The sequence below is a fragment of the Cherax quadricarinatus genome, chromosome 87 (assembly GCF_038502225.1).
Source record: "Cherax quadricarinatus isolate ZL_2023a chromosome 87, ASM3850222v1, whole genome shotgun sequence".
NCBI lineage: Eukaryota > Metazoa > Arthropoda > Malacostraca > Decapoda > Parastacidae > Cherax > Cherax quadricarinatus.
The window spans coordinates 3040470-3060739 of NC_091378.1; the positions used below are offsets into that span (position 1 = coordinate 3040470).

Here is a 20270-nt window from a genome sequence, read left to right on the forward strand (position 1 = left end):
CAACCCTGCACGTACCTACGTGGACCTTACCTTCATCCCTCAGCGCCCTATATTGTCGAATCCGCGGCCCTCTGACGGTGCTCAATAGCTACAGAAGTGCTGGGTAAGGTCGGGGGATGTGGGGTGGTGTGCCTTGCGCTGATGCGAAATGGTAGGCAAAGATGAACAGGGCTGTGCTGAAAGTCGGGTCTTCATGGGGAACACATGACAACCACTACCAGGAGTGTGTCCGCCTCTTGTTCTTTCTCTCACGGCCAGCTTGACCACCAAGGCATCACCTCCTGTTGATCTATCAGTAACTACGAGACCCGAGGGTTGCAACGCTCTGGGCCCTATTAAAAATTTATATATATGTATATTTTGCCGTGTGCCCTTGCAACTGTGGTGAAGTGCATGTTCAGTGTGTGTGTCGGGGAAATAAACTGGCCATGAACCGGTCAGGAAGCCTCTAGTGACCTTTACTTAAGATGTGAAGTGAATCTGTACAGACAATCGAGCCTCCGCATCTGTGGTCTGTGCTACTAGCCTCCCTTCTAGCCATGAGTGCAGTGAATCCAGTGTGTGGTTGTAGTGAACGTAGTAGTTGTAGTTGTGGTAGTACTCTGCAAACACTCTCACTAGCCACACCGTCAGAAATCAATCCCGGGCCGGCAAGGTCCCAGCACTCCCCGCTATGGAGATCACTCGCAGCCTCTCATCTCCTGTGTGCTGTGATGCTGTTTTCAGTGTTGGGCGTTGGGATGAGTGCAACCTACCCGCCCTCACCAGAACCTTCCTTGACAGGCCTACAGTGCGACTTCGAGGAGGAGGGGGAGTGTGCCTGGGAGTGGCAGACTGACATGCCTGGAGACATACCCTTCAAACGAGTGACGGGACGTGAACTGATGCAGCTAGCTAGCAATGTCACTCCAGGTGACATGACCGGTCTGGCCGTTGATGCAGTTGGCAGTCAAGACGGTAAGTCTAACAATCTTGTCCCGTAGGCCTATCCCCCTCCTACCCACATCCCCAATGCATTCTCTCGCTCTCGCTCTCTTCCCTCTATCTCTCCCTCTTCCTCGTGAGATATCTCTTTATTTCTCCAGCCTTGGAGAGACTAATGATCCTTATATGTATAAGAAATACAATTTTCCCATGATATCATCATGAGGTCAGGAACTACTGACATCACAATACTGGCGTCATGATATAACTGTAATGATGTCATGGAGTTACCATTGATGTCACGCAATATATATATATATATATATACATATATATATATATATATATATATATATATATATATATATATATATATATATATATATATATATATATATATATATATATATATATATATATATATATATATATATTATGAAATTAAATACTTTCTAAAAAAATTTCTTATGCGTTTAAGGATATATTTTTTTCATTTATATTAATGTAAAAATTAATATTTTTTTACCAAAAGAACCTTAGAAAACTTAACAATTTAATTTAGCCGAATACAACTAAATACTTTTTAGATATGTTTACAATAATTTAATAATAAATACAATGAAATTTTCTTCGTTAGGTTCAGATTGATTTTTGCGAAATTATTACATACACACAATTTTAGCTTGTCTTATTCGGCAAGAAGAGAGTTGCTATTGAAGCCAAAATCGCAAGTTTTACCTATTCGGTCTATATAATGTGACTGAGTATGTGTGTGTGTGTGTGTGTGTGTGTGTGTGTGTGTGTGTACTCACCTATTTGTACTCACCTATTTGTGGTTGCAGGGGTCGAGTCACAGCTCCTGGCCCCGCCTCTTCGCTGATTGCTACTAGGTCCTCTCTCTCCCTGCCCCATGAGCTCTATCATACCTCGCCTTTAAACTATGTATGGTTCCCGACTCCACCACATCACTTTCTAGGCTATTCCATGGCCTGACTACTCTATGACTGAAGAAATACTTCCTAACATCCCTTTGATTCATCTGAGTCTTCAACTTCCAATTGTGACCTCTTGTGTCTGTGTCCCATCTCTGGAACATCCCGTCTTTGTCCACCTCGTCTATTCCGCGCAGTATTTTATATGTCGTTATCATGTCTCCCCTGACCCTCCTGGCCTCCAGTGTCGTCAGGCCGATTTCCCTCAACCTTTCTTCGTAGGACAATCCCCGTAGCTCTGGGACTAGTCTTGTTGCAAACCTTTGCACTTTCTCTAATTTCTTGACGTGCTTGACTAGGTGTGGATTCCAAACTGGTGCTGCATACTCCAGTATGGGCCTGACGTAGATGGTGTACAGAGTCTTAAACGAATCCTTACTGAGGTATCGGAACGCTATCCGTAGGTGTGTGTGTGTGTGTGCGTGTGTGTGTGTGTGTGTGTGTGAGTGTGTGTGTGAGTGTGTGTGAGTGTGTGTGTGTGTGTGTGTGTGTGTCTGTGTGTGTGTGTTTGAGTGTGTTTGTAATATGTGAGAGACAGATGAGACACAATACAACACAGTAAGAGTAATACATCAATAATGACACGTTACTATTATTTTGGAAGGATAAAAGTTGACGTAGCAATACAGTAACCAATGGGAGTGTTAGGAAAAGCCTGAGACAGTGATGTCACAGCACGTTAACCAATAGGAAATGTAGGGAGGCATTAGATGGTGACGTCACAGCTCAGTAACCAATGGCAACGCTACGAATGATTGAGACAATGACGTCACGGCGCAGTAACCAATAGTAACGTACTTCGACGTAAACAATGACGTCACAGTCAAAGAATCCATAAACACTGCAACAAACAATATATATATATATATATATATATATATATATATATATATATATATATATATATATATTGTGAGTGTGGGGGAAGTTCGTGAGGCAGTAGGTAAAATGAAAGGGGGTAAGGCAGCCGGGATTGATGGGATAAAGATAGAAATGTTAAAAGCAGGTGGGGATATAGTTTTGGAGTGGTTGGTGCAATTATTTAATAAATGTATGGAAGAGGGTAAGGTACCTAGGGATTGGCAGAGAGCATGCATAGTTCCTTTGTATAAAGGCAAAGGGGATAAAAGAGAGTGCAAAAATTATAGGGGGATAAGTCTGTTGAGTGTACCTGGTAAAGTGTATGGTAGAGTTATAATTGAAAGAATTAAGAGTAAGACGGAGAATAGGATAGCAGATGAACAAGGAGGCTTTAGGAAAGGTAGGGGGTGTGTGGACCAGGTGTTTACAGTGAAACATATAAGTGAACAGTATTTAGATAAGGCTAAAGAGGTCTTTGTGGCATTTATGGATTTGGAAAAGGCGTATGACAGGGTGGATAGGGGGGCAATGTGGCAGATGTTGCAAGTGTATGGTGTAGGAGGTAGGTTACTGAAAGCAGTGAAGAGTTTTTACGAGGATAGTGAGGCTCAAGTTAGAGTATGTAGGAAAGAGGGAAATTTTTTCCCAGTAAAAGTAGGCCTTAGACAAGGATGTGTGATGTCACCGTGGTTGTTTAATATATTTATAGATGGGGTTGTAAGAGAAGTAAATGCGAGGGTCTTGGCAAGAGGCGTGGAGTTAAAAGATAAAGAATCACACACAAAGTGGGAGTTGTCACAGCTGCTCTTTGCTGATGACACTGTGCTCTTGGGAGATTCTGAAGAGAAGTTGCAGAGATTGGTGGATGAATTTGGTAGGGTGTGCAAAAGAAGAAAATTAAAGGTGAATACAGGAAAGAGTAAGGTTATGAGGATAACAAAAAGATTAAATGTGTGGTGTGAATATAATGCAGAGAATTCGTAGTTTGGATATATATATATATATATATATATACATATATATATATATATATATATATATATATATATATATATATATATATATATATATATATATATATATATATATGTATAGTGTGGGGGAAGTTCGTGGGTAAGGCAGCTGGGATTGATGGGTTAAAGGTAGAAATCTTAAAAGCAGGTGGGGATATAGTTTTGGAGTGGTAAGTGCTTTTATTTAATAAATGTATGGAAGAGGGTAAGGTACCTAGGGATTGGCAGAGAGCATGCATAGTTCCTTTGTATAAAGGCAAAGGGGATAAAAGAGAGTGCAAAAATTATAGGGGGATAAGTCTGTTGAGCATACCTGGTAAAGTGTATGGTAGAGTTATTATTGAAAGAATTAAGAGTAAGACGGAGAATAGGATAGCAGATGAACAAGGAGGCTTTAGGAAAGGTAGGGGGTGTGTGGACCAGGTGTTTACAGTGAAACATGTAAGTGAACAGTATATAGATAAGCGTAAAGAGGTTTTTGTGACATTTATGGATTTGGAAAAGGCGTATGACAGGGTGGATAGGGGGCAATGTGGCAGATGTTGCAGGTGTATGGTGTAGGAGGTAGGTTACTGAAAGCAGTGAAGAGTTTTTACGAGGATAGTGAGGCTCAAGTTAGAGTATGTAGGAAAGAGGGAAATTATTTCCCAGTAAAAGTAGACCTTAGACAAGGATGTGTGATGTCACCGTGGTTGTTTAATATATTTATAAATGGAGTTGTAAGAGAAGTTAATGCTCGGGTGTTGGCAAGAGGTGTGGGGTTAAAAGATAAAGAATCACACACAAAGTGGGAGTTGTCACAATTGCTCTTTGCTGATGACACTGTGCTCTTGGGAGATTCTGAAGAGAAGTTGCAGAGATTGGTGGATGAATTTGGTAGGGTGTGCAAAAGAAGAAAATTAAAAGTGAATATAGGAAAGAGTAAGCTGATGAGGATAGCAAAAAAATTAGGTAACGAAAGATTGGATATCAGATTGGAGGGAGAGAGTATGGAGGAGGTAAATGTATTCAGATATTTAGAAGTGGATGTGTTAGCAAATGGGTCTATGAAAGATGAGGTGAATCATAGAATTGACTAGGGGAGAAAGGTGAGTAGTGCACTGAGGAGTCTGAGTAGACCTTTGTCCGTGGAAGCAAAGAGGGGAATGTATAAGAGTATAGTTATACCAACCCATGTAAAACATGATTGGTGAATGTTGCAACAAGGAGAAGGTTGGAGGCAGTGGAGATGTCGTGTCTGAGGGCAATGTGTGGTGTAAATATAATGTAGAAAATTCGTAGTTTGAAAATTAGAAGGAGGTGCAGGATTACCAAAACTGAGCGTGTGTGAGCGTGTTAGATAGTAGTGAATGGAGACAAATGGTTTTTAGGACTTGACGTGCTGTTGGAGTGTGAGCAAGGTAATGTTTATGAAGGGATTCAGGGAAACCGGCAGGCCGGACTTGAGTCCTGGAGGTGGGAAGTACAGTGCCAGCACTCTGGAGAGTTGTTAATGTTGCAGTTTTATAACTGTAGTGTAAACACGCCTCTGACAAGACAGTGATGAAGTGAATGATTGTGAAAGTTTTTCTTTTTCGGGCCACCCTACGAAAATGATATACATATATATATATATATATATATATATATATATATATATATATATATATATATATATATATATATATATATATATATATATATATGTATATATATATCATTTCGTTTTTTTTTTTATTTTCTCTTATTTTTGCCATTTTTCGACTATGGAAAATTAGTACATTATTAAACACATAATTTTCAATGCTAATTAGTGTGAATGTTTTTCTCAGGATTTTCAAAATTTTCAGAATTTTCAAATTTTTAGTCTCGAAAATTTGGAAGGTGTGAGTGCCGTCTTGCAAGGCTCAATCCCTAACCTCAAACTCATCCCCAAAAAATTATAATTTCTTTGAAGTTAGGAGAAAATACTGTATGTATGAGTATGATAGTTATAATGTGTTAATATACCGAGAGGTGTGTGTCTCTCAGTGTATATACACTGGTAATTTGCATTAATCACCATTTTAGATATTAAATTAGCCTTGACTGGTGGTGTACAGGTGACCTGCAGCCTTAATAACCCTCGTGTAGTAGATAGACTTTAAACCCTCTCGTGTAGTAGACTTTAAACCTCATTAACCAACCAACCAGTGCTATGGAACAAGCTTCTCGTGGTACAACTCTACTCCAACAATAGCTTAGTCTGCAGTCTATGTCTGTCCTCATGTCTTTAAGCGTTACTTCTGTACACTGAGTACAGTATAGGAGTAATTGACATATCTTCTGCTGAGAGTACATGGGAAAGACAGACAGTATAGGACATCAGTCCCCGGATGAACCATCCGTTCATATCTATATTAGGTACCATTATCTATTATCTTGGCGTTTAAGGGAAGGATTGTAAATCAGAGTACGACCTTTGGATGAGAAACGCCAAAATAAAGGAAATGTAAACAGGAAAAGGAACACAGGGAAGAAATAAGAGGAATCGAACATAATATGGGAATATCCACAGCTGATTTTTGCTCATGACGCGGTGCTTTTGACAGATTGTGACTGGGGAGTTGAAGAGGCTGCTGCTGAAAGTTGGCACAGAGTCCCCACAATGTCAGTGTGTCCACGGCAGACATGGGGAGTACACGGCAGACATGGGGAGTACACGGCAGACGTGGGAGGACACGGCAGATATGAGAACACGGCGAGATGATTGACTGATTAGCTCAAGAATCTAGAACAGAATTGTAAAAGTGCTGTCACCGAGGTTGCCTATGTTTTGCCCTGTGTAGAGCTGTAGCAAGACAATGTTTCGCTCTGTGTACAGCTTTACACTGAGCAAAAATCTATAATCATGTTCTATATCATAGACAAATAGATTAGGATTAACTTAATGGGGGTTTGAAGTTTATCTACTACACGAGGCTCATTAAGGCTGCAGGTCACATGTACACCACCAGTCAAGAATACTTTAATAACTAAAATAATGATTAATATAAACTACTAGTGCATATACATTTAAAGACATACACTTCTCAGTGTATATATAGTAAGAGATACATACCTTTCATTGTATATACATTGAGCGATAAAAACCTCTCGGTGTATATACACTGGCAGACATACGTACACCTGTCAGTGTATATGTAGAGAGAGATGCACACATCTTAGTGTATGTACACTGAGAGATACACACCCTCAGTATATACACTGATATATACATACATATCGGTGTATATACACTGATTTGTAGATGAATGGTTCAGAGAACCGACATGTTGATAAATTAGACACATGTGCAACTCTTGGGTATCTTTATTGAGGAAACGTTTCGCCACACAGTGGTTTCATCAGTCCATACAAAGGAGAATCTTGAAGAACAGGAGTAGAATGAGGTAATCAGTCCCTCAACCTTCAGTCGATGTGGTCAGTCCATCAATCTTGAATAGAATACGGCATACGTGCGGAGAAGGAGCTTATAAACCGTTGGTAGGAGAGGTGCAACTTCTTGGGATCTTAATACTTGGGAATTCTTCGCTTGCCTAATTCTTGGGCACGACCTACTTCCACATTGAACAAATGTGACACCACCTATGACTGCTGCACCTCTCCTACCAACGGTTTATAAGCTCCTTCTCCGCACGTATGCCGTATTCTATTCAAGATTGATGGACTGACCACATCGACTGAAGGTTGAGGGACTGATTACCTCATTCTACTCCTGTTCTTCAAGATTCTCCTTTGTATGGACTGATGAAGCAACTGTGTGGCGAAACGTTTCCTCAATAAAGATACCCAAGAGTTGCACATGTGTCTAATTTATCATATACACTGATACTAGAATTGCTGCTACTGCTGTTGCTGCTGTTGCTGCTGTTCTCGCTGCTGCTGCCACTGTTGATGTTGCTGCTGTTACTGTCGTGTTGTTGTTGCTGCTGTTACTGTTGTGTTTTTGTTGTTGCTGTTACTGTTGTGTTGTTGTTGCTGCTGTTACTGTTGTGCTGTTGTTGCTGCTGTTACTGTCGTGTTGTTGTTGCTGCTGTTACTGTCGTGTTGTTGTTGCTGCTGTTACTGTTGTGTTGTTGTTGCTGCTGTTACTGTTGTGCTGTTGTTGCTGCTGTTACTGTCGTGTTGTTGTTGCTGCTGTTACTGTCGTGTTGTTGTTGCTGCTGTTACTGTTGTGTTGTTGTTGCTGCTGTTACTGTCGTGTTGTTGTTGCTGCTGTTGCTGCTGTTGTTGCTGTTCTCGCTGCTGCTGCCACTGTTGATGTTGCTGCTGTTGCTGCTACTGCTGTTGCTGCTGTTGCTGCTGTTCTCGCTGCTGCTGCCACTGTTGATGTTGCTGCTGTTGCTGCTACTGCTGTTGCTGCTGTTGCTGCTGTTCTCGCTGCTGCTGCCACTGTTGATGTTGCTGCTGTTACTATGTTGTTGTTGTTGCTGTTACTGTTGTGTTGTTGTTGCTGCTGTTACTGTTGTGTTGTTGTTGCTGCTGTTACTGTTGTGTTGTTGTTGCTGCTGTTACTATTGTGTTGTTGTTGTTGCTGTTACTGTTGTGTTGTTGTTGCTGCTGTTACTGTTGTGTTGTTGTTGCTGCTGTTACTGTTGTGTTGTTGTTGCTGCTGTTACTGTTGGTGTTGTTGTTGCTGCTGTTACTGTTGTGTTGTTGTTGCTGCTGTTACTGTTGTGTTGTTGTTGCTGCTGTTACTGTTGTGTTGTTGTTGCTGCTGTTACTGTTGTGTTGTTGTTGCTGCTGTTACTGTTGTGTTGTTGTTGCTGTTACTGTTGTGTTGTTGTTGCTGCTGTTACTGTTGTGTTGTTGTTGCTGCTGTTACTGTTGTGTTGTTGTTGCTGCTGTTACTGTTGTGTTGTTGCTGCTGTTACTGTTGTGTTGTTGTTGCTGCTGTTACTGTTGTGTTGTTGTTGCTGCTGTTACTGTTGTGTTGTTGTTGCTGTTACTGTTGGTGTTGTTGTTGCTGTTACTGTTGGTGTTGTTGTTGCTGCTGTTACTGTTGTGTTGTTGTTGCTGTTACTGTTGGTGTTGTTGTTGCTGCTGTTACTGTTGTGTTGTTGTTGCTGCTGTTACTGTTGTGTTGTTGTTGCTGCTGTTACTGTTGTGTTGTTGTTGCTGTTACTGTTGGTGTTGTTGTTGCTGCTGTTACTGTTGTGTTGTTGTTGCTGCTGTTACTGTCGTGTTGTTGTTGCTGCTGTTACTGTTGTGTTGTTGTTGCTGCTGTTACTGTTGGTGTTGTTGTTGCTGCTGTTACTGTTGGTGTTGTTGTTGCTGCTGTTACTGTTGTGTTGTTGTTGCTGTTACTGTTGGTGTTGTTGTTGCTGCTGTTACTGTTGGTGTTGTTGTTGCTGCTGTTACTGTTGTGTTGTTGTTGCTGTTACTGTTGGTGTTGTTGTTGCTGCTGTTACTGTTGTGTTGTTGTTGCTGCTGTTACTGTTGTGTTGTTGTTGCTGTTACTGTTGGTGTTGTTGTTGCTGCTGTTACTGTTGTGTTGTTGTTGCTGTTACTGTTGGTGTTGTTGTTGCTGCTGTTACTGTTGTGTTGTTGTTGCTGCTGTTACTGTTGTGTTGTTGTTGCTGTTACTGTTGGTGTTGTTGTTGCTGCTGTTACTGTTGTGTTGTTGTTGCTGTTACTGTTGGTGTTGTTGTTGCTGCTGTTACTGTTGGTGTTGTTGTTGCTGCTGTTACTGTTGGTGTTGTTGTTGCTGCTGTTACTGTTGGTGTTGTTGTTGCTGCTGTTACTGTTGTGTTGTTGTTGCTGTTACTGTTGGTGTTGTTGTTGCTGCTGTTACTGTTGGTGTTGTTGTTGCTGCTGTTACTGTTGGTGTTGTTGTTGCTGCTGTTACTGTTGGTGTTGTTGTTGCTGCTGTTACTGTTGGTGTTGTTGTTGCTGCTGTTACTGTTGGTGTTGTTGTTGCTGCTGTTACTGTTGGTGTTGTTGTTGCTGCTGTTACTGTTGTGTTGTTGTTGCTGTTACTGTTGGTGTTGTTGTTGCTGCTGTTACTGTTGTGTTGTTGTTGCTGCTGTTACTGTTGTGTTGTTGTTGCTGTTACTGTTGGTGTTGTTGTTGCTGCTGTTACTGTTGTGTTGTTGTTGCTGTTACTGTTGTGTTGTTGCTGCTGTTACTGTTGGTGTTGTTGTTGCTGCTGTTACTGTTGTGTTTTAGTTGCCGCTGTTACTGTTGTGTTGTTGTTGCTGCTGTTACTGTCGTGTTGTTGTTGTTGCTGTTACTGTTGTGTTGTTGTTGCCGCTGTTACTGTTGGTGTTGTTGTTGCTGCTGTTACTGTTGTGTTGTTGTTGTTGCTGTTACTGTTGGTGTTGTTGTTGCTGCTGTTACTGTTGTGTTGTTGTTGCTGCTGTTACTGTTGAGTTGTTGTTGCTGTTACTGTTACTGTTGGTGTTGTTGTTGCTGCTGTTACTGTTGTGTTGTTGTTGCTGCTGTTACTGTTGTGTTGTTGTTGCTGCTGTTACTGTTGTGTTGTTGTTGCTGCTGTTACTGTTGGTGTTGTTGTTGCTGCTGTTACTGTTGTGTTGTTGTTGCTGCTGTTACTGTTGAGTTGTTGTTGCTGCTGTTACTGTTGTGTTGTTGTTGCTGCTGTTACTGTTGAGTTGTTGTTGCTGCTGTTACTGTTGTGTTGTTGTTGCTGCTGTTACTGTTGAGTTGTTGTTGCTGCTGTTACTGTTGTGTTGTTGTTGCTGTTACTGTTGAGTTGTTGTTGCTGCTGTTACTGTTGTGTTGTTGTTGCTGCTGTTACTGTTGTGTTGTTGTTGCTGCTGTTACTGTTGTGTTGTTGTTGCTGCTGTTACTGTTGTGTTGTTGTTGCTGCTGTTACTGTTGTGTTGTTGTTGCTGTTACTGTTGAGTTGTTGTTGCTGCTGTTACTGTTGTGTTGTTGTTGCTGCTGTTACTGTTGTGTTGTTGTTGCTGTTACTGTTGAGTTGTTGTTGCTGCTGTTACTGTTGTGTTGTTGTTGCTGCTGTTACTGTTGTGTTGTTGTTGCTGCTGTTACTGTTGTGTTGTTGTTGCTGCTGTTACTGTTGTGTTGTTGTTGCTGCTGTTACTGTTGTGTTGTTGTTGCTGCTGTTACTGTTGTGTTGTTGTTGCTGCTGTTACTGTTGTGTTGTTGTTGCTGCTGTTACTGTTGTGTTGTTGTTGCTGCTGTTACTGTTGTGTTGTTGTTGCTGCTGTTACTGTTGTGTTGTTGTTGCTGCTGTTACTGTTGTGTTGTTGTTGCTGCTGTTGTGTTGTTGTTGCTGCTGTTGTGTTGTTGTTGCTGCTGTTACTGTTGTGTTGTTGTTGCTGTTACTGTTGTGTTGTTGTTGCTGCTGTTACTGTTGTGTTGTTGTTGCTGCTGTTACTGTTGTGTTGTTGTTGCTGCTGTTACTGTTGTGTTGTTGTTGCTGCTGTTACTGTTGTGTTGTTGTTGCTGCTGTTACTGTTGTGTTGTTGTTGCTGCTGTTACTGTTGTGTTGTTGTTGCTGCTGTTACTGTTGTGTTGTTGTTGCTGCTGTTACTGTTGTGTTGTTGTTGCTGCTGTTACTGTTGTGTTGTTGTTGCTGTTGTTACTGTTGCTGTTGTTGCTGCTGTTACTGTTGCTATTATTGTTGATGTTGATGTTGTTACTGTTGTTACTGTTGTTGTTGCTGCTGTTACTGTTGTTATTGTTGCTGTTGTTGCTGCTGTTACTGTTGCTGTTGATGTTGCTGTTACTGTTACTGTTGTTGTTGTTGCTGCTGTTACTGTTACTGTTGTTGTTACTGTTGCTGTTGTTGCTGCTGTTACTGTTGTGTTGTTGTTGCTGCTGTTACTGTTGTGTTGTTGCTGCTGTTACTGTTGTGTTGTTGCTGCTGTTACTGTTGTGTTGTTGTTGCTGCTGTTACTGTTGTGTTGTTGCTGCTGTTACTGTTGTGTTGTTGTTGCTGCTGTTACTGTTGTGTTGTTGTTGCTGCTGTTACTGTTGTGTTGTTGTTGCTGCTGTTACTGTTGTGTTGTTGTTGCTGCTGTTACTGTCGTGTTGTTGTTGCTGCTGTTACTGTTGTGTTGTTGTTGCTGCTGTTACTGTTGTGTTGTTGCTGCTGTTACTGTTGTGTTGTTGCTGCTGTTACTGTTGAGTTGTTGTTGTTGCTGTTACTGTTGGTGTTGTTGTTGCTGCTGTTACTGTTGTGTTGTTGTTGCTGCTGTTACTGTTGTGTTGTTGTTGCTGCTGTTACTGTTGTGTTGTTGTTGCTGTTACTGTTGTGTTGTTGTTGCTGCTGTTACTGTTGTGTTGTTGTTGCTGCTGTTACTGTTGTGTTGTTGTTGCTGTTACTGTTGTGTTGTTGTTGCTGCTGTTACTGTTGTGTTGTTGTTGCTGCTGTTACTGTTGTGTTGTTGTTGCTGCTGTTACTGTTGTGTTGTTGTTGCTGCTGTTACTGTCGTGTTGTTGTTGCTGCTGTTACTGTTGTGTTGTTGTTGCTGCTGTTACTGTTGTGTTGTTGTTGCTGCTGTTACTGTTGTGTTGTTGTTGCTGCTGTTACTGTTGTGTTGTTGTTGCTGCTGTTACTGTTGTGTTGTTGTTGCTGCTGTTACTGTTGTGTTGTTGTTGCTGCTGTTACTGTAGTGTTGTTGTTGCTGCTGTTACTGTTGTGTTGTTGTTGCTGCTGTTACTGTTGTGTTGTTGTTGCTGCTGTTACTGTTGTGTTGTTGTTGCTGCTGTTACTGTTGTGTTGTTGTTGCTGTTACTGTTGAGTTGTTGTTGCTGTTACTGTTGTGTTGTTGTTGCTGCTGTTACTGTTGAGTTGTTGTTGCTGCTGTTACTGTTGTGTTGTTGTTGCTGCTGTTACTGTTGGTGTTGTTGTTGCTGCTGTTACTGTTGAGTTGTTGTTGCTGCTGTTACTGTTGTGTTGTTGTTGCTGCTGTTACTGTTGAGTTGTTGTTGCTGCTGTTACTGTTGAGTTGTTGTTGCTGCTGTTACTGTTGAGTTGTTGTTGCTGCTGTTACTGTTGAGTTGTTGTTGCTGCTGTTACTGTTGTGTTGTTGTTGCTGCTGTTACTGTTGTGTGGTTGTTGCTGCTGTTACTGTTGTGTTGTTGTTGCTGCTGTTTGTGTTGTTGTTGCTGCTGTTACTGTTGTGTTGTTGTTGCTGCTGTTACTGTCGTGTTGTTGTTGCTGCTGTTACTGTTGTGTTGTTGTTGCTGCTGTTACTGTTGGTGTTGTTGTTGCTGCTGTTACTGTTGTGTTGTTGTTGCTGCTGTTACTGTCGTGTTGTTGTTGCTGCTGTTACTGTTGTGTTGTTGTTGCTGCTGTTACTGTTGTGTTGTTGTTGCTGTTACTGTTGAGTTGTTGTTGCTGCTGTTACTGTTGAGTTGTTGTTGCTGCTGTTACTGTTGTGTTGTTGTTGCTGTTACTGTTGAGTTGTTGTTGCTGCTGTTACTGTTGAGTTGTTGTTGCTGCTGTTACTGTTGGTGTTGTTGTTGCTGCTGTTACTGTTGGTGTTGTTGTTGCTGCTGTTACTGTTGGTGTTGTTGTTGCTGCTGTTACTGTTGGTGTTGTTGTTGCTGCTGTTACTGTTGGTGTTGTTGTTGCTGCTGTTACTGTTGGTGTTGTTGTTGCTGCTGTTACTGTTGGTGTTGTTGTTGCTGCTGTTACTGTTGGTGTTGTTGTTGCTGCTGTTACTGTTGTGTTGTTGTTGCTGCTGTTACTGTTGGTGTTGTTGTTGCTGCTGTTACTGTTGGTGTTGTTGTTGCTGCTGTTACTGTTGGTGTTGTTGCTGCTGTTACTGTTGGTGTTGTTGTTGCTGCTGTTACTGTTGGTGTTGTTGTTGCTGCTGTTACTGTTGTGTTGTTGTTGCTGCTGTTACTGTTGGTGTTGTTGTTGCTGCTGTTACTGTTGGTGTTGTTGTTGCTGCTGTTACTGTTGGTGTTGTTGTTGCTGCTGTTACTGTTGTGTTGTTGTTGCTGCTGTTACTGTTGGTGTTGTTGTTGCTGCTGTTACTGTTGTGTTGTTGTTGCTGCTGTTACTGTTGTGTTGTTGTTGCTGCTGTTACTGTTGTGTTGTTGTTGCTGCTGTTACTGTTGTGTTTTTGTTGCTGCTGTTACTGTTGTGTTGTTGTTGCTGCTGTTACTGTTGTGTTGTAGTTGCTGCTGTTACTGTTGTGTTGTTGTTGCTGCTGTTACTGTTGTGTTGTTGTTGCTGCTGTTACTGTTGTGTTGTTGTTGCTGCTGTTACTGTCGTGTTGTTGTTGCTGCTGTTACTGTTGTGTTGTTGTTGCTGCTGTTACTGTTGTGTTGTTGTTGCTGCTGTTACTGTTGTGTTGTTGTTGCTGCTGTTACTGTCGTGTTGTTGTTGCTGCTGTTACTGTTGTGTTTTTTTTGCTGCTGTTACTGTTGTGTTGTTGTTGCTGCTGTTACTGTTGTGTTGTTGTTGCTGCTGTTACTGTTGTGTTGTTGTTGCTGCTGTTACTGTTGTGTTGTTGTTGCTGCTGTTACTGTTGTGTTGTTGTTGCTGCTGTTACTGTTGTGTTGTTGTTGCTGCTGTTACTGTCGTGTTGTTGTTGCTGCTGTTACTGTTGTGTTGTTGTTGCTGCTGTTACTGTTGTGTTGTTGTTGCTGCTGTTACTGTTGGTGTTGTTGTTGCTGCTGTTACTGTTGTGTTGTTGTTGCTGCTGTTACTGTCGTGTTGTTGTTGCTGCTGTTACTGTTGGTGTTGTTGTTGCTGCTGTTACTGTTGGTGTTGTTGTTGCTGCTGTTACTGTTGGTGTTGTTGTTGCTGCTGTTACTGTTGGTGTTGTTGTTGCTGCTGTTACTGTTGGTGTTGTTGTTGCTGCTGTTACTGTTGTGTTGTTGTTGCTGCTAATACTGTTGCTACTGTTGTTACGGCTGCTGTTACTGTTGGTGTTACTGTTATTGCTGCTGTTACTGTTGGTGTTGTTGTTGCTGCTGTTACTGTTGTGTTGTTGTTGCTGCTGTTACTGTTGGTGTTGTTGCTGCTGTTACTGTTGGTGTTGTTGCTGCTGTGACTGTTGGTGTTGTTGTTGCTGCTGTTACTGTTGGTGTTGTTGTTGCTGCTGTTACTGTTGTGTTGTTGTTGCTGCTGTTACTGTTGTGTTGTTGTTGCTGCTGTTACTGTTGTGTTGTTGTTGCTGCTGTTACTGTTGGTGTTGTTGTTGCTGCTGTTACTGTTGGTGTTGTTGTTGTTGCTGTTACTGTTGTGTTGTTGTTGCTGCTGTTACTGTTGGTGTTGTTGTTGTTGCTGTTACTGTTGGTGTTGTTGTTGCTGCTGTTACTGTTGTGTTGTTGTTGCTGCTGTTACTGTTGTGTTGTTGTTGCTGCTGTTACTGTTGTGTTGTTGTTGCTGCTGTTACTGTTGTGTTGTTGTTGCTGCTGTTACTGTTGTGTTGTTGTTGCTGCTGTTACTGTTGGTGTTGTTGTTGCTGCTGTTACTGTTGTGTTGTTGTTGCTGCTGTTACTGTTGGTGTTGTTGTTGTTGCTGTTACTGTTGGTGTTGTTGTTGCTGCTGTTACTGTTGGTGTTGTTGTTGCTGCTGTTACTGTTGGTGTTGTTGTTGCTGCTGTTACTGTTGTGTTGTTGTTGCTGCTGTTACTGTTGGTGTTGTTGTTGTTGCTGTTACTGTTGGTGTTGTTGTTGCTGCTGTTACTGTTGTGTTGTTGTTGCTGCTGTTACTGTTGTGTTGTTGTTGCTGCTGTTACTGTTGTGTTGTTGTTGCTGCTGTTACTGTTGTGTTGTTGTTGCTGCTGTTACTGTTGTGTTGTTGTTGCTGCTGTTACTGTTGTGTTGTTGTTGCTGCTGTTACTGTTGTGTTGTTGTTGCTGCTGTTACTGTTGTGTTGTTGTTGCTGCTGTTACTGTTGTGTTGTTGTTGCTGCTGTTACTGTCGTGTTGTTGTTGCTGCTGTTACTGTTGTGTTGTTGTTGCTGCTGTTACTGTTGGTGTTGTTGTTGCTGCTGTTACTGTTGGTGTTGTTGCTGCTGTTACTGTTGTGTTGTTGTTGCTGCTGTTACTGTTGGTGTTGTTGTTGCTGCTGTTACTGTCGTGTTGTTGTTGCTGCTGTTACTGTCGTGTTGTTGTTGCTGCTGTTACTGTTGTGTTGTTGTTGCTGCTGTTACTGTTGGTGTTGTTGTTGCTGCTGTTACTGTTGTGTTGTTGTTGCTGCTGTTACTGTTGGTGTTGTTGTTGCTGCTGTTACTGTTGTGTTGTTGTTGCTGCTGTTACTGTTGGTGTTGTTGTTGCTGCTGTTACTGTTGTGTTGTTGTTGCTGCTGTTACTGTTGGTGTTGTTGTTGCTGCTGTTACTGTTGTGTTGTTGTTGCTGCTGTTACTGTTGTGTTGTTGTTGCTGCTGTTACTGTTGTGTTGTTGTTGCTGCTGTTACTGTTGTGTTGTTGTTGCTGCTGTTACTGTTGTGTTGTTGTTGCTGCTGTTACTGTTGTGTTGTTGTTGCTGCTGTTACTGTTGTGTTGTTGTTGCTGCTGTTACTGTTGGTGTTGTTGTTGCTGCTGTTACTGTTGGTGTTGTTGCTGCTGTTACTGTTGGTGTGTTGCTGCTGTTACTGTTGGTGTTGTTGTTGCTGCTGTTACTGTTGTGTTGTTGTTGCTGCTGTTACTGTTGGTGTTGTTGTTGCTGCTGTTACTGTTGGTGTTGTTGCTGCTGTTACTGTTGTGTTGTTGTTGCTGCTGTTACTGTTGTGTTGTTGTTGCTGCTGTTACTGTCGTGTTGTTGTTGCTGCTGTCGTGTTGTTGTTGCTGTTACTGTTGTGTTGTTGTTGCTGCTGTTACTGTTGTGTTGTTGTTGCTGCTGTTACTGTTGGTGTTGTTGTTGCTGCTGTTACTGTTGGTGTTGTTGTTGCTGCTGTTACTGTTGTGTTGTTGTTGCTGCTGTTACTGTCGTGTTGTTGTTGCTGCTGTTACTGTTGTGTTGTTGTTGCTGCTGTTACTGTTGTGTTGTTGTTGCTGCTGTTACTGTCGTGTTGTTGTTGCTGCTGTTACTGTTGTGTTGTTGTTGCTGCTGTTACTGTTGTGTTGTTGTTGCTGCTGTTACTGTTGTGTTGTTGTTGCTGCTGTTACTGTCGTGTTGTTGTTGCTGCTGTTACTGTTGTGTTGTTGTTGCTGCTGTTACTGTTGTGTTGTTGTTGCTGCTGTTACTGTTGGTGTTGTTGTTGCTGCTGTTACTGTTGTGTTGTTGTTGCTGCTGTTACTGTTGTGTTGTTGTTGCTGCTGTTACTGTTGTGTTGTTGTTGCTGCTGTTACTGTTGTGTTGTTGTTGCTGCTGTTACTGTTGGTGTTGTTGTTGCTGCTGTTACTGTTGTGTTGTTGTTGCTGCTGTTACTGTTGTGTTGTTGTTGCTGCTGTTACTGTTGTGTTGTTGTTGCTGCTGTTACTGTTGTGTTGTTGTTGCTGCTGTTACTGTTGGTGTTGTTGTTGCTGCTGTTACTGTTGTGTTGTTGTTGCTGCTGTTACTGTTGGTGTTGTTGTTGCTGCTGTTACTGTTGTGTTGTTGTTGCTGCTGTTACTGTTGTGTTGTTGTTGCTGCTGTTACTGTTGTGTTGTTGTTGCTGCTGTTACTGTTGGTGTTGTTGTTGCTGCTGTTACTGTTGTGTTGTTGTTGCTGCTGTTACTGTTGGTGTTGTTGTTGCTGCTGTTACTGTTGGTGTTGTTGTTGCTGCTGTTACTGTTGTGTTGTTGTTGCTGCTGTTACTGTTGTGTTGTTGTTGCTGCTGTTACTGTTGTGTTGTTGTTGCTGCTGTTACTGTTGGTGTTGTTGTTGCTGCTGTTACTGTTGGTGTTGTTGTTGCTGCTGTTACTGTTGTGTTGTTGTTGCTGCTGTTACTGTTGTGTTGTTGTTGCTGCTGTTACTGTTGTGTTGTTGTTGCTGCTGTTACTGTTGTGTTGTTGTTGCTGCTGTTACTGTTGTGTTGTTGTTGCTGCTGTTACTGTTGTGTTGTTGTTGCTGCTGTTACTGTTGTGTTGTTGTTGCTGCTGTTACTGTTGTGTTGTTGTTGCTGCTGTTACTGTCGTGTTGTTGTTGCTGCTGTTACTGTTGTGTTGTTGTTGCTGCTGTTACTGTTGTGTTGTTGTTGCTGCTGTTACTGTTGTGTTGTTGTTGCTGCTGTTACTGTTGTGTGTTGTTGCTTGTTACTGTTGTGTTGTTGTTGCTGCTGTTACTGTTGTGTTGTTGTTGCTGCTGTTACTGTAATGTTGTTGTTGCTGCTGTTACTGTCGTGTTGTTGTTGCTGCTGTTACTGTTGTGTTGTTGTTGCTGCTGTTACTGTTGGTGTTGTTGTTGCTGCTGTTACTGTTGTGTTGTTGTTGCTGCTGTTACTGTTGTGTTGTTGCTGCTGTTACTGTTGGTGTTGTTGTTGCTGCTGTTACTGTTGTGTTGTTGTTGCTGCTGTTACTGTTGTGGTGTTGTTGCTGCTGTTACTGTTGTGTGTTGTTGCTGCTGTTACTGCTGCTGTTACTGTTGGTGTTGTTGTTGCTGCTGTTACTGTTGTGTTGTTGTTGCTGTTGTGTTGTTGTTGCTGTTACTGTTGTGTTGTTGTTGCTGCTGTTACTGTTGTGTTGTTGTTGCTGCTGTTACTGTTGTGTTGTTGTTGCTGCTGTTATTGTTGTGTTGTTGTTGCTGCTGTTACTGTTGTGTTGTTGTTGCTGCTGTTACTGTTGTGTTGTTGTTGCTGCTGTTACTGTTGTGTTGTTGTTGCTGCTGTTACTGTTGTGTTGTTGTTGCTGCTGTTACTGTTGTGTTGTTGTTGCTGCTGTTACTGTTGTGTTGTTGTTGCTGCTGTTACTGTTGTGTTGTTGTTGCTGCTGTTACTGTTGGTGTTGTTGCTGCTGTTACTGTTGTGTTGTTGTTGCTGCTGTTACTGTTGTGTTGTTGTTGCTGCTGTTACTGTTGGTGTTGTTGTTGCTGCTGTTACTGTTGTGTTGTTGTTGCTGCTGTTACTGTTGTGTTGTTGTTGCTGCTGTTACTGTTGTGTTGTTGTTGCTGCTGTTACTGTTGTGTTGTTGTTGCTGCTGTTACTGTTGGTGTTGTTGTTGCTGCTGTTACTGTTGTGTTGTTGTTGCTGCTGTTACTGTTGTGTTGTTGTTGCTGCTGTTACTGTTGTGTTGTTGTTGCTGCTGTTACTGTTGTGTTGTTGTTGCTGCTGTTACTGTTGGTGTTGTTGTTGCTGCTGTTACTGTTGTGTTGTTGTTGCTGCTGTTACTGTTGTGTTGTTGTTGCTGCTGTTACTGTTGTGTTGTTGTTGCTGCTGTTACTGTTGGTTGTTGTTGCTGCTGTTACTGTGTGTTGTGTTGTTGTTGCTGCTGTTACTGTTGTGTTGTTGTTGCTGCTGTTACTGTTGTGTTGTTGTTGCTGCTGTTACTGTTGTGTTGTTGTTGCTGCTGTTACTGTTGTGTTGTTGTTGCTGCTGTTACTGTTGTGTTGTTGTTGCTGCTGTTACTGTTGTGTTGTTGTTGCTGCTGTTGTGTTGTTGTTGCTGCTGTTACTGTTGTGTTGTTGTTGCTGCTGTTACTGTTGTGTTGTTGTTGCTGCTGTTACTGTTGTGTTGTTGTTGCTGCTGTTACTGTTGTGTTGTTGTTGCTGCTGTTACTGTTGTGTTGTTGTTGCTGTTACTGTTGAGTTGTTGTTGCTGCTGTTACTGTTGTGTTGTTGTTGCTGCTGTTACTGTTGTGTTGTTGTTGCTGCTGTTACTGTTGTGTTGTTGTTGCTGCTGTTAATGTTGTGTTGTTGTTGCTGCTGTTACTGTTGTGTTGTTGTTGTTGCTGCTGTTACTGTTGTGTTGTTGTTGCTGCTGTTACTGTTGTGTTGTTGTTGCTGCTGTTACTGTTGTGTTGTTGTTGCTGTTACTGTTGTGTTGTTGTTGCTGCTGTTACTGTTGTGTTGTTGTTGCTGCTGTTACTGTTGTGTTGTTGTTGCTGTTGGTGTTGTTGCTGCTGTTACTGTTGTGTTGTTGTTGCTGCTGTTACTGTTGTGTTGTTGTTGCTGCTGTTACTGTTGTGTTGTTGCTGCTGCTGTTACTGTTGTGTTGTTGTTGCTGCTGTTACTGTTGTGTTGTTGTTGCTGCTGTTACTGTTGTGTTGTTGTTGCTGCTGTACTGTTGTGTTGTTGTTGCTGCTGTTACTGTTGTGTTGTTGTTGCTGCTGTTACTGTTGTGTTGTTGTTGCTGCTGTTACTGTTGTGTTGGTGTTGCTGCTGTTACTGTTGTGTTGTTGTTGCTGCTGTTACTGTCGTGTTGTTGTTTCTTGCTGTTGTGTTGTTGTTGCTGCTGTACTGTTGTGTTGTTGTTGCTGCTGTTACTGTTGTGTTGTTGTTGCTGCTGTTACTGTTGTGTTGTTGTTGCTGCTGTTACTGTTGTGTTGTTGTTGCTGCTGTTACTGTTGTGTTGTTGTTGCTGCTGTTACTGTTGTGTTGTTGTTGCTGCTGTTACTGTTGTGTTGTTGTTGCTGCTGTTACTGTCGTGTTGTTG

At 41.9% G+C, this 20270-nt stretch overlaps 1 protein-coding gene across 1 annotated transcript in view; it reads left to right on the forward strand.

Annotated features, from left to right (window-relative positions):
- The first annotated feature begins 396 nt into the window (after window positions 1-396).
- LOC138855270 (tyrosine-protein kinase receptor-like) overlaps window positions 397-20270 on the forward strand; it is a 129830-nt gene continuing 109956 nt past the window's right edge. Inside the window, exon 1 of the mRNA XM_070103773.1 lies at window positions 397-957. Coding sequence (XP_069959874.1) covers window positions 540-957 — 418 coding nt within the window. The 5' untranslated portion in view covers window positions 397-539. The remainder of the gene's footprint in view (window positions 958-20270) is intronic.